The following is a 13,358-nucleotide window of genomic DNA, read 5'->3' on the forward strand; positions in this document are numbered from 1 at the left end:
AGGCCTTCTGATCACCCGGGCCTGAGACACGGTGACTCTTCCTTCCGGAAATTTCACTGTAATTCACCTGTAACTCACCTATCGTATAAAATAAAATAAGATAATCCTTTATTAATCCCACAGCGGGGATTTGCAGTGTTACAGCAGCAAAGGGGATAGCGCAATAGCAAGGAGCATCAGTAAAAATATAATAGGTATGATATAAATAAGTAAAAAGACATACAATAAAATAAGTAAACAGACAGCAAGACATAATAAATAAGTAGACAAACAATGCACAGTTTAGTATACATTTTACAGTGATATTGCACATGAGTGGATTGTCAGTTTTTGGTGTGTGATACGATAACCTTTTCCGTGCTAGTGCACAACATGAAAGGCTTTGGGCGGGAGTAGAGTTTGTATATATCTCATAAAAAACACGTTTTCAACGTACAAAAATGGCAAGTTACTCACACATGCAAGACATACACCATCTGTAACTCACTCATTCAGACTCCCAAAATCCAGGCCTGCCATTAAAAGTATTGATATCAAAATGACCCCAAGTTACGGTACTACAAACAATATATAGGCTATTCTTGCCTCACCGAAATTAAATAAGATGTATTCCAAAGCAATGCTACCCAATATTTCCTCAATTCCTTCGAGTCACTTGGCATACCTGCCATCCCAATAAATAAACATACAGTGTGGGTGTGACTCACAAACATAAACCGCCTCAACCAACTCCAGGTTCTGTGGTTGCATCTAATCAAGGTCTCCGTCCGTGCCATTGTTATTGTGTCTCATTTTGCAATCGGAGGTGCGCTGACATACAGCTGAGAAGAAAGCTGATCATTCGAAGGCTAACGATGGCGCGGGTTGCCTGTCTAGGAAACTGCTTACTTCTGCTGTTCGTGATAATGGTGAGTGAGGAAGACTCTTCTGTGCTGCTGCAATAGTTATGATGTAAAAAAAAAAATCTCTGTAAACTTTAAATATATATATATATATATATACATATATATATTGATTTTGCAGTTAAATAACAGTTGTTTCAGGTCTGGCACAAGACGAGCCTCTCTTGTTTGTGTAAATTCTATTTTTTTTCATAGTAATTATTGGAGTCGGGGGGGGCGGGGGGTTATGTGGTTGTTGATTCATACACAGCGTTGTGTGTATGCATCATCTTGACAGCCCAAAATCTATACGCAGCCTGCTGCTGCAAAAATAGGTTTTTAATATAACCTGCTTTTAGTGCAGTGTTTATATGGGTGTGACCCCCTCCCAACCCCCACCAGGCCATTCAAGGTCATTTCGTGATATTTCACAAAAATAATACACTATTAAATACTATTGAAAGCACTTACAGAAACTTTTATTTATAATCAGGACAGACAGATCTAGCCCTTTATTCATAACCAGGCAGAGGCCAGCTGAGAGCAAAGCTCTCCCAAACAATAAATCTGAAAATCACACAAATAGAGTAAACAAGATGAAAATGTACAAATAAAAATAACAAATACATTATGAATAGCAAGTACAATTTTCCCGAAAAACAAGCCTGAACCCGTCCCACACTTATCGGTCTGAGGGTAGCTTGTGGCTAATTCCATTTAAAAGGCACACAGATGGTAAATGCTGCCCGTCCTAATTTTGCGTTCATAGGCAGATTCCAGAGAGCGCCTACGCTGTCCAATAAATCTAAACTGAAAAACGGAACGGATATAAGATGGCAGCTTATCTAACACTGCTTTGTAAACGAACATAAGGCAGTGGTGTTCTCTCCGACCCCTACATGTGAGTTCAAGTCGACAATCACATTACATTACATTACATTCATTTGGCAGACGCTTTTATCCAAAGCGACGTACAAAAAAGTGCATTTCATGGTCGTAGACAACTGCTGAACACGGGTTAAGTAAGGTACAATTACTTATTTTGTACAGCTATTTCTAGCCGAGAACAATGAACACTATTCTGGTCTAACATCTGCAAAGCCAACTAGGCAGAAGAATAAGCTACAGTATTAGGACAAATACAAATTACCAAGAAGTGCAGGGATGGGGACAATGTACAGCAATGTGCTCTAAAGCTACAGCCAGTTATAAAACTGAGTGCACTATGACACACTGGGTTGAGTGGCTTGAGGGTGCTCACAGATGCATGCGTTTAAATTACTTCTGCATAATCCAACCACTGATAAAAATTCTGCTGGCACAATTATCTAATCTAGAGGCTCTTGTTAAACAGGTTTTGTTCCTGCAGAAACTTTTGCACCAGTTATTAAACACGTGTTTTGAAAGATAAATCTTCATTTAACCAGATGTCTCAATACTTATAGAACTGGGCTGTGTGTTTTTTTTTTGTTTTGTTTTTTTTTGTCTTGGATGGGTTAAGCAAAAGTTTAAATGTAATGATATAATTGACCACTTTGTACACTGCTGTCAGAGCACTGTTTCCAGTTCTAAAGCCAGACTGACATTAAGAAAACAAATATGAGTGAACTTGGCCATTAACCAATTTCTCAAAAATTTTGGTTGCGCAAGAAATCTTGGGGATTGGGTGGTAGTTATTTGGGTCACTAATTTCTCCACTTTTCCGAGGGGGGGGTCATGAGTTAATTTCCAGACTTTAGGAGTGCTTTCCTCAACAATATCCAGGTTGGAAATGTGAGCCAACAGGAAAGCCACAATGGGAAGAGTCAAAAAAAAAACCAATCTCGGGTCAAGACAATCAGCACCAGTAGATTTACTTGGATCAATAGACGTTAACTCTTAAAAGAATCACATGGAATCTTGTTATAATCATTCAAGTGCCTGTCTGCAGGATAAATCATTATCTTTTAGAGTTTAATTATTCTTCTGAGTTTTAGGATTAAGGGTGTGGGACATCCAACCTGCATGTACAGGCTAAACCCTCTGCCACAGCACAGTAGTTGCTGCATAAATTTACAGTGACTGCTATTCATAACTTTGACACCATGAATATTTTATTTTATTCATGTTTCCATTTCAATATACACTGTTTTATTCTTCGATGTTTTAAACCCATATAACTGATTATGATTGCTGTGCTTTTCCCTGTTTTTGCCTTTTGTTTTTATTTTTTCTGTTAAGCACTTTGAGCTGCAATCTGTATGAAATGTGCTATACTAATAAAGTTATTATTATTATTATTATTATTATTATTATTATTATTATTAACAGCAAATCCAATGTTAGTATTAGAACAGAACGGCTCTTTTTGTTTTTTTAAACAAACTGAACCAGTATAATACGTTAAATAAAAAACGATAAGAAAATCCATACAGGCTGAAATTCTTTTATTAAATCCACAACGTCCCAGCACACCGTGAATCGACCAGCTCAAGCCAGAAAACATGATTCCAGGAGACGCCGTTTGAAAGAATAACAAAATAATTTACTTTAATGAAAATATCAAAAGAAACACAACATTAGTGGCCGGTGAGAGTCTGTAAATGGAAGTATGAATGCAGCCGTTGTATGAGTGAATAAACATGCCACCAGTCATAAAATCTAATAGAATATATTTGCCTCCAATACAGCGTATTTCCCCTATTAGAGTTAACTTGACACTGGAATAATTTTTGTCTATTGATTCCACTGCTGTTTGGATACGTGAGCAGTGTTCTGAATTTCTGCAGTATGAAAGCAAGTCCATTCTCCCCATTATGAGTGTGTTAGTGAAGAACTACACAAATACAAACATATAGCACATTCAGGGACGTTTACACAACAATAACAGTCATAAAATTGGCTGCAGCCAATGCCATTCAAACTGGATAGGCAATTCTAGAACCAACGGTCCATCACCCTGCAAGGCTCTGGCACGGCTTTGATTCGATATCAAATTGTGGGGTCGGCCATCCTGACAGTACAACGGTGCCTTAACAGGCTGCGCCACCAGGCAGCCCCTTGAGACAGACGCGACCTGTCTTTGCACTTTAAAGGTTGTGCAGGAAGACGCGAACGGCGGGAGACATGGGAGAGCGAGGATAAAGAGAGAGTGGGTCATTCCTCCACCACACCTGGAAGAAAACAAGGATTACACGAGGAAGGCGTTCATTGCCAAGGTGATAATTTTTCGTTTGAAAAAAAACGTCATTCAAATACGAAAAGCTGCATTTAAAAATATGCGTAACAACAACAAAATGTTTATGTTGGTTTGTTTTTGGTTTTTTTTTAAGATAAGATCTGACAAAGCGGAGCCAACTGAGAAGTTGATCTACGACTTACATGGGCCTGGTGCTGACCTGCCGCCAGTGAACTTGTTCATCCTTAACCAAACAAGCGGCTTTGTCAGAATTACTGGAATTTTGGACAGAGAAGCCATTGCAAACTACACAGTAAGTTTAAGTTTTAGATTTGGATTTTTAAACAATGCACAAAATTCATTGTCTATACACCATCTTACAGAACGTTGGTTCATTTATCCTTTCATTCTCTTTGCAGCTATCTGCCTCTGCACGATTTCTAAGGAACTTGACATTAGCAGAAGACTATCTCACGATGAAAATTGTCGTTACTGACGTAAATGACAACGCGCCTGTATTTTTCAAATCAGGCTTGCCTGATGGTTCTGTCCATGAGTCAAGTCCAATAGGTGTGTGATGTGCTACAATTTGTATTTTTATTACTTTTGTTTGTTCTTTTGTACGCTTCCAGGCATGGTAAACTTAGTTGTATTTGTATCCAGCAATACGGCAGAGGTCTGAAAACTCTCAAAACATGTGCTAAAAACAACCCATAATGTGCTCAGCACGCATCCATGTCTAGTGAAGGACAACACGTTTTGTGTTACTTTCAACAGTGTGTGCTACCTAGTCTCCCTTTCTATCACATCACATAAATTAAATATTTGTAACACAGAAGTAGTAACTCTGGCACAAATTTGTTAAAAGCAACACAAAAGTAGTCATACGAATATAGTGTTTAATATTGATAAATTCCTCAGGTTAATGCATCCCATTAATAAAATGAAATGTTTAGAAAATGCGTGCAAGCAACGAGGTAAGATAATACTGTTTCACATTTTGTTGATTTATGATATAGACCTAGATAACCAGAGGAAAAATTGATTGCCAAAGGCTACGCGTTGTATCTCATTAAGCTTACTGATCTTTTTTTTTTTTTTTTTCTGTCCGACTGCCACCCTTGACATTGAAACCTATTTGCCCGTCATTCTATCACAGGTAAAACATGACTGCAGTCCGCACCATTAACTAACCATTGAATTCCAAGTTCATAACCTGTGGGAAAAAAACAAATATAAATTTGAATGCATGACATGTATCTGTGCCTGTTTGCTCTCCTAAACTCCCAGGTACCTTAGCGGCACAAGTGCGTGCCACAGATGATGACCAGGCCGGCACCCCTCACACGGATCTTCGATATGAAATTATTAAGCAAGTACCAAAATCCAAGATGATGTTCTACGTGGAGCCAAAAACCGGGCAAATTAAGGTCAAAGAGCCCACCCTTGACCGAGAGGTATGCATTGCATTACATTACATTACATTACAGGCATTTGGCAGACGCTCTTATCCAGAGCGACGTACAACAAAGTGTATAACCATAACCAGGAACAAGTATGACGAAACCCCTAGAGAGAAGTACCGGTCCAAGTGCAGGGAACAACCGCATAGTTCAACTTGGACTCTGGTGGTTAAACTGATTAACACTAACAACGAGAACGGCAACAACGCGATCTATGGAAAAATAAAAATAAATAAAAATACAAAAAATGCTTGGCTACGTTTCTAAAGCCTTGCCATTCTGGAAATAGCCAGGGGTGGGAGCTATATCATTTCAGATGTGGAAATGAAATTCAGTTATTTAACTGCAAAATTCCTGTTGTGTTGGGTGGGGATTTTTCTATTCGTGAAATGAATTTAAATTCCTTTCTGGGGTGCGACATAGCTCAGGAGGTAAGAGCAGTTGTCTGGCAGTCGGAGGGTTGCCGGTTCGATCCACGCACTGGGCGTGTCGAAGTGTCCCTGAGCAAGACACCTAACCCCTAACTGCTCTGGTGGATGAGAGGCGTCAATTGTAAAGCGCTTTGGATAAAAGCGCTATATAAATGCAGTCCATTTACCATTTACCATTTCTGGAATCGAGAGAATTGAAATGGATTTGACCTCGATCCAGAAACAGCCTCTGTGATTAGCATTAGGCCTAGACACAAGAGTCATTCCCATGCCAGATATTTTTTTATCAAGCTGATGGATCTGGCTGTATCTAAATGTAGATATCTGGAAATGATAATCATTTGTGTCAGGCACAAGCCTGGAGGACTGTGTGTGCACTTACAGTATATATATTTTCAGTTTCAACCAACCAATCAATCAATCATGTAAATGTATTCCCAGCTGTACATGTCCCAAAATAGACAACCATAATATATTCAGCAAAAATACCGTAATGAGCAGAGCTGGTAAATATGTCAAACTATTGGCCTATAGCCTAATTAGGGCCTACATAAGCATCCGCGCATAGTTACTTGTGCAAGAGCGAAAACCATGAAATTTTAACCTGAAACCAACGGACTGAACGATTTTTTTATTTAATGTTATTAACTTTTTATTTTACAGACACTACAGGCCTACATGTTGACCGTAAAAGCCACAGACATGGGTGGCTCAGCAACGGGCCTGACGGGAACTGGGACGGTTATCATTACGATCCTGGACATCAATGACAACCGTCCGGTCTTGGATAATACCTCGGTAGGAAAAAGGGGCGGGGGGGGGGGGGGAATTGTATCATGCCCAAAATTTCTCCCAGCGTTTGCTTGCTCCCATTGATGTTTTTGCCTGTTGTGCTCAGTACGCAGGCCAAATCGAGGAAAATGCAGCCAACATTGAAGTGATGCGATTGAAAGCATCAGACCGTGACCAAGCGGGCACGGACAACTGGCGTGCGAAGTACGAAATAGTCTCAGGAAACGAAGATGGGTACTTCAGCATCGAGACTGACCCCAAGACCAACGAGGGCGTTTTAAAGCTAAACAAGGTACTCCGTTGAAAGTTAAAAATTTAGAAACGGAAGGTTTTTGCCAAAGGCACTGACATTCTTTAGCTCATTTACACTGCTATTGATTTTTATTTTTGTTTTTTCTTGAAGCCAGTGGATTATGAAAACATAAACGAGATATACATGGAAGTAGCCGTCGATAACGAAGCACCTTATCAGTTTACTTACGGAAAAATCGAAGGAGCTGGTTATGGAGAAGGAGAAGGAGCAGGAGGAGGTGAAGGAGCCGGTGAAGGAGGAGGAGCAGGTGAAGGAGGAGGAGCAGGAGGAGTCAGTGGAAGTGCTGGTCGTAAAAAATACCCGGTTGTACTCAAGGTAAAAAACCTACCGGACGGTCCCAAGTTTGTACCAGCGGTGAAGCCAGTTACTGTCTCTGAGGACAAGGAGAAGATCACGGTTCCAATGGTGCTTACCACCTATCAAGCTGTCGATGAAGACAGTGGAAAGATTGCCAAGAATGTCAGGTTAGTTGTACCTAGCTATTATTATTTTTAGTATTATCATTATTATTATTATTGTTATTTGTTTTGTTTCACTGTCTGGCGGCCCCCGTCGTCAGTGTCGATGGCAAGCTCTCCTTCCCCCCATTACAATAGCATTCTCAACAGGCACTCCATCAAAGACTTAAACCTCGCAATGTAGGATACAACATGTTGTACCAAAACAAACTTTTTTTTAACACATCTGTTTTGAGAGTGCGGAGTAGTGCAGACGCTTTTCCGTGCTGTCCCAGATTGCTTTTAGGGGTTGCAGCATCGCTGATCAGGGTATGAGGGCATCTGTCCTCCTGAGAAGCCACATGACAAAACCATTGACTCAGTGATGAACTGTCAGTTAAGAAAATTACTTTTTGAACCATGTTTGTGTTCAGAGTAACTGCACCAATACTGCAACCAACCAGGCTGTCCTCTTCCTTGTTACACTAGGTACGCAAAGGGCTCAGATCCAGCCAGCTGGTTAGCAGTGGATAGTGACACAGGAGAAATTAAACTCACAAGGGTACCCGATCGGGAGTCTAAGCATGTGGTCGACGGCATATACTATGCAAAAATACTCTGCATTACAGATGGTGAGTAAAACAATACAAGTGCAATCAATGAAATCAGATGCACTGCAAGTTTTGGCAAAAAAAATCAATCCAACCATATTATTTCAGTACAGTATTTCAGTTTTTTTGTTTTTGTCATTTTAATTTCCAGCATTACATTTTCGTGAGGGATCCACAACAGCCTAAATAAAATATGTGTTCCCATATACAAAAAGGTGACCTTTATTTTTTTTAAAGGCCACCTTTTTCAAGATTAACCTGAACCTTGAGCCTCCTATGGCGAAACCTTTTTTTTTCTTTTTCTTGATAAAGTTGCTTTATTTTTTCAACAGACTTACCCGCCAGAACCGCCACCGGGACCGTTGCGGTTCACATAGAGGACGTGAACGAGCACTGTCCCGAGCTGACCAGCAGCCACCAGAGCGTGTGCACGCGGGACAAGGCCGTCTACGTCACCGCGCACGACAGGGACGGCCTGCCCAGCGGCCCTCCCTTCACCTTCCAGCTGCTAAGCGACGGCACGTCAGGCGCATGGGACATGAGAACCCACAACGGTACGGCGAGGTTCTGCCGGGCAGGCATATCATCGCAGATGAGTTAAAAACGACGAAAACGACGCATACTATAACTTTTTTTTTTTTTTTTTTACACACCTCCGTGTCTAACCTGGGGTTACTGACTGTATTACCTGAAGTTATTGGCTGTTTTCCTTGGGGTTACTGGCTGCTTTACTTAACAACATTGTATTTTACCTTAGCAACATTGTATTGTTTTGGAAGGTGTGTAGGATGGGATGTGTGGAGGAGAGGGGGTTGGTTGGGGTGTCTGGTAGGCTATTTTGTCCCCTGATTTGTTTTTCAGTGTTTCATACTAATTCAACCATTCAAACCTATAACAATTAGAAGCCCAGTTCTCTAACCATCGTGCTACACTGCCAGCCAACTGGTTTGTAACACAGGGGTTGCAGGTTCGATTCCCAGGAGGGGCACTGCTGGTGTACTCTTGAGCGTGGAACTTGAGCTGCTTCAGCAAAAAGCCCAGCTGTATAAATGGATGGATTAAACACACAAACTGTGTAATTCTGGATTAGGGCATCTGATGAATAAATGAATGAATGATTGAATGAATGAATGAATGAATGAATGAATGAATCCTCGCCTCCCTTCTCTCCTGTAGACAGCACGGTCGTTCTGACACCCCGGGACTCCCTACAGCCCCGCCCGTACGCGGTGGCCTTCCAAATAAAGGACAGGGAAGGCCACGCCTGCGCCGAGCCCGAGGTTCTGGACCTCGTCGCCTGCGACTGTTTGGGCGACGGGACCTGCCGACCCGAGGAGGCGCCGCAGCCCGCTGCCATACTGGCCCGAAAAAACAGGCGTGGCACGTTTGGGGGTCCCGTGCTGGGCATCCTTGCGGGCGTGCTCTTACTGCTTCTGTGTGAGTACGCTTATTTATTTATTTATTTATTTATTTATTTATTTATTTTATTTATTTGTTTATTTATTTATTTATCTGTTTATTTATTTGAAAAGGGACAATGTACATTAATCAACATTTAAACAAATGTAAACGTATCCGAGTTAGCCAAAAGGCTAGTTTTCATTGGCAGTCCCTTTGCCTGGTGTTGTTAGGCATCCTAGAATAATAAAAAATAATACAGTATGTGCAATAGTTAAAAACATACTACATTTGTGATAAAAAGCACATACAATACAGCTAAACAACATGAGCGGACAAAATCCAATAGCAGATAATACAGGTACAGTATGAGTACAGTCATGAGTTATGAGTACAGCTTCAATGATGTCTGAGATTATTACGACGCTCAGGTGTTTGTTAGACGTCATCGTAAAATTCCAGCACCGAGTAGATGTACGTGTTTGTTTATTTATTCGTTCTTCAAAGGGATAATTACTAATTCCATCACAAACCCTTGATTACCCCATACCAGTCATTTTAAAACCGTCAGGCTGTCAGAAACATCTGTAATTATATAAAGTATCCTTCAACACACAAAAACATCTGGGCCAAATAAAAACACTAAAACAGAAATAAATATCAAAACACTCACACGCACACATGCACTCACACACGCACGCACTCTCTCACTCACTCTCTGTCTTTCTCTCTTGCTCACTCACTCACTCTCCCTCTCTCTCTCTCTGTCCCCCCCCCTCTCCCTCCCTCTCTCTCTCTCTCTGTCCCCCCCCCCTCCCTCCCTCCCTCCCTCCCTCTCTCTCTCTCTCTGTGCTACAGTGGTGCCCCTGCTGCTCCTCTCTTGCAGCTCTGAGAGTGGGCTGCTGGTGGAGGAGTTTGCAAACTCACCCATCGAGGCCAAAGAGCAGCTGATTATAGGTCACACGGAAGGCTTGGGCGAAGACAAGGTACGCAGACACGCAGTTCATGAATTATTCATTCATCCATTTTTTTTGTTTGCCTTTTTTCACACGCATATATTTGGGGAATGGCCATTCAAACCCTAGTCAACGAGCAAGGTGATTAATTACTGTATCTTCTTGACTTGAGCAATAATTATTTTAAGCAAACGGCTCTTCACAGCCTGAAAATCTCATTGGTAATTGCCACATGGGCACGTCAAGCCTTACATTTTATCCAGTTATACAGCCAGGAGCTCAGAAACCAGAGCAAAAGCCTCTGGTTTCAGAAACCAGAGCAAAAAAAAACATCTCTGATTCTCCAGGGCCAGGGTTTCCTGCTCTTTCAATATGCTGCTCTTAACATTGTTTTTTGCTCCATTTTTACAATTTCTTTGTCATTGTCATTACATTTAAATGCATCAATGAAATATGTGTATTCTTTGTGTGTGTGTGTGTCTGTCTGTCTGTCTGTCTGTCTGTCTGTGTGTGTGTGTGTGTGTGTGTGTCTCTTAACAGGACGTCTCTCTGATGGCTGTCCCCATGCTATCACAAGCAGCACCGGTGTTCGGTGCGGCAAACGCGTCCGCATTTTGCGCAACGGGAGCGGGCAACGTGAGCGCGGACACTTTAGTGAGAGCCGTGAACGTGAAGGCCGTCTCCGCAGCGAGAACGGGGTACCTGAACGCGGGATCCTCAGTGAGGTCGGGGAACATGAACGCGGGATCTTCGGTGAGAACGGGGTACCTGACCGTAGATTCCTCGACGAGAGGCGCCCTGCACGAAGTTCAGCGCAGAACGCTCCAAACGGAACTGTTTTCGGAGTGCGGAGCCGACGAGGAAGACGCCCTTCCGCGCGCGTATCTGGAAGAGTACTACTCGAAGGTGAGCGATGCGCTTGAAACTGCGCGTTTGCCGCTGGGTACGCACTTTACATGTCGCTCTTTGACACGTTTGCTGCTTACCCAGAGCAACGCCATGTGTTCAACGAGTGAATAGTTTTAACAAGCAAATACATTAGTATTTTTGTGTCTCACGGATAGGATAATTTTGTCATTTTAATTTGGCTGAACCGACCAGTTGACAGTTATATACAGAATACAGTATATTCTTAATATTATAATAGTGTAACATATTCTAAGTGAATATACTGGTGTGGACTAATATATTGTCTTCCTGCGTCTGCATGGCAGAAAGCTAGCCGTAGAGCTGAATGCAGGGACAGCCTGCGGGCTTATGAGTACGAAGGCCAGAGCTCATCGGCAGGGTCCGTGAGCAGCTGCAGCGAGCAGGAAGTGGACCGCAGCCTGGATTTCCTGGATGGCCTGGACTCCAAGTTCAGGACCCTGGCGCAGATCTGCAGACGTCAGGAAGCCGCGTCCGAGGTGACGACCGCCAGCGTCGCCGTCGTCGCGGCGATCAGAACGCCGCCGCCCAGTCCGGCGGAGGGAGTCAGCGTGGAGAAGGTCAACCTGGCCATGGTCGACCTGGCGAAGGTCAACCTGGAGAAGGTCAACCTGGAGAAGGTCAACCTGGAGAAGGTCAACCTGGAGAAGGTCAACGTGGAGAAGGTCAACGTGGAGGCGTCCTCGGCCTCCACAAGGAGGCTGGTCCACGAGGAGGTGGTGCTGCAGGACCAGGCCTTCGTGATCCCGCAGCCCGTGTACTTGGCGGCCGCTCCCGTCGCTCAGACTCAGTACGTGGTTCGCCCGCAGGTCCAGCAGACGATGCTGGTCCCCGACACCCTGCAGGGCCTGTACGTGATGAGCGACGCCCCCGCGGCGGAGAAGGTGGTCGTGCAGGAGAGCAGGGTGGTGGCGGGTCCGGGCGTGCCCGGGGGCGTGCCGGGGGGCTTCGCCATGGGCGAGGGCCTGGTGCTGGTGACGAACGCGGGCTCGAGCCACGAGCTGCACCGGGCCGGTGCCGGCCCAGGCTTGGTCCAAATGGGACAGAACCTCGTGCTCCTGGAGGACCGGGTTCTGCACGGGAGCCCGCTGGGCCTGAGCGAGCCGAACGGGTCGGAGAACATCGCGTTCGTGCAGAGGGGCGAGCGGCACGGCGCAGACCCCGGGGAGAACGTGGTGCTGGTGGACAGCCAGGTGGGCGCGGGGCAGGTGCTGCAGGGGGGTCGGCTGTGGATCCAACCAGGTACCCTACCGAGGGGCACCGTCTACGGGTCCCAGAACATCCTGCTGGTGGAGAGAGAGGGCGCGGCGGGCCAGGTTCTGGGGAGCCCAGTCAGCCCCCAGCAGATATTACTGGCAGGTCCAGCTGGGTTGTCTCCAGGGTTCGTGCAGATGACTAGCCCAGAGCACGCGTTCGATTTTGAGAGGCAGGTGAGAAGTGGTACAATGGAGTTAGGGTCAGATGCCTCAGCGAAGAGAGAATCTGCTGTGTGAAGTGGTGCGTTTCGAGCGCGGGACAGGGAGGGTGGAAAACCAGCAGTTCTCGGCCCTCGAGGACCATGAGCTGCGGATCCCTGTGCTAGGGGGAAGCGATGAGCTTCTATCTTCCTATGTCACGTGCCTTTTGTCCCATGTCTGACACACTAGTGCATGTAAATGTAGTTGACGGATCAAAGGGCGGTCATATCAACCACTGTATTGTGTTGTGTTTACATTGCGTTAACATTTTTCTTAGAGGGAACATCCACTGTAAAACATGACAAAAACGTGTCAACATTTAGATAATGGTCAATTCATACTATCTCTCATTTGGTTCCTGTTTCAAATTTAATTTCTTATATTTTTTTATTCCTGTTTTAAAAAAACTTTTTTCTGCTTCGACTCAGGCGTATATACTTTCTATGGTGGCGCTGCAATTTGTTATTATACTGTAATGGCTGCAAGTGAAGGCACTGTCTCCCCGACTCAAATCTTTATCATATGGGGTAAATAT

At 43.9% G+C, this 13,358-nt stretch overlaps 1 protein-coding gene and 1 long non-coding RNA gene across 2 annotated transcripts; both read left to right on the top strand.

Annotated features, from left to right (window-relative positions):
• Positions 1-3,961: 3,961 nt before the first annotated feature.
• LOC118226146 lies at positions 3,962-4,536 on the top strand. The gene is made up of 3 exons (XR_004764969.1): positions 3,962-4,078; positions 4,193-4,351; positions 4,458-4,536. It is a non-coding gene; the product is annotated as an uncharacterized LOC118226146 (long non-coding RNA).
• An 803-nt stretch (positions 4,537-5,339) lies between these two features.
• Positions 5,340-13,118, top strand: LOC118225775 (desmoglein-2-like). The gene is made up of 11 exons (XM_035414676.1): positions 5,340-5,495; positions 6,596-6,730; positions 6,831-7,016; positions 7,128-7,501; positions 7,964-8,106; positions 8,418-8,639; positions 9,262-9,522; positions 10,342-10,469; positions 10,980-11,345; positions 11,654-12,796; positions 13,101-13,118. The coding sequence occupies exons 1-11, from the start codon at positions 5,430-5,432 to the stop codon at positions 13,116-13,118; spliced, it is 3,042 nt and encodes a 1,013-aa protein (XP_035270567.1). The 5' UTR covers positions 5,340-5,429.
• Positions 13,119-13,358: the final 240 nt, after the last annotated feature.

Source organism: Anguilla anguilla, chromosome 4 (genome assembly GCF_013347855.1).
Source record: "Anguilla anguilla isolate fAngAng1 chromosome 4, fAngAng1.pri, whole genome shotgun sequence".
Lineage (NCBI taxonomy): Eukaryota > Metazoa > Chordata > Actinopteri > Anguilliformes > Anguillidae > Anguilla > Anguilla anguilla.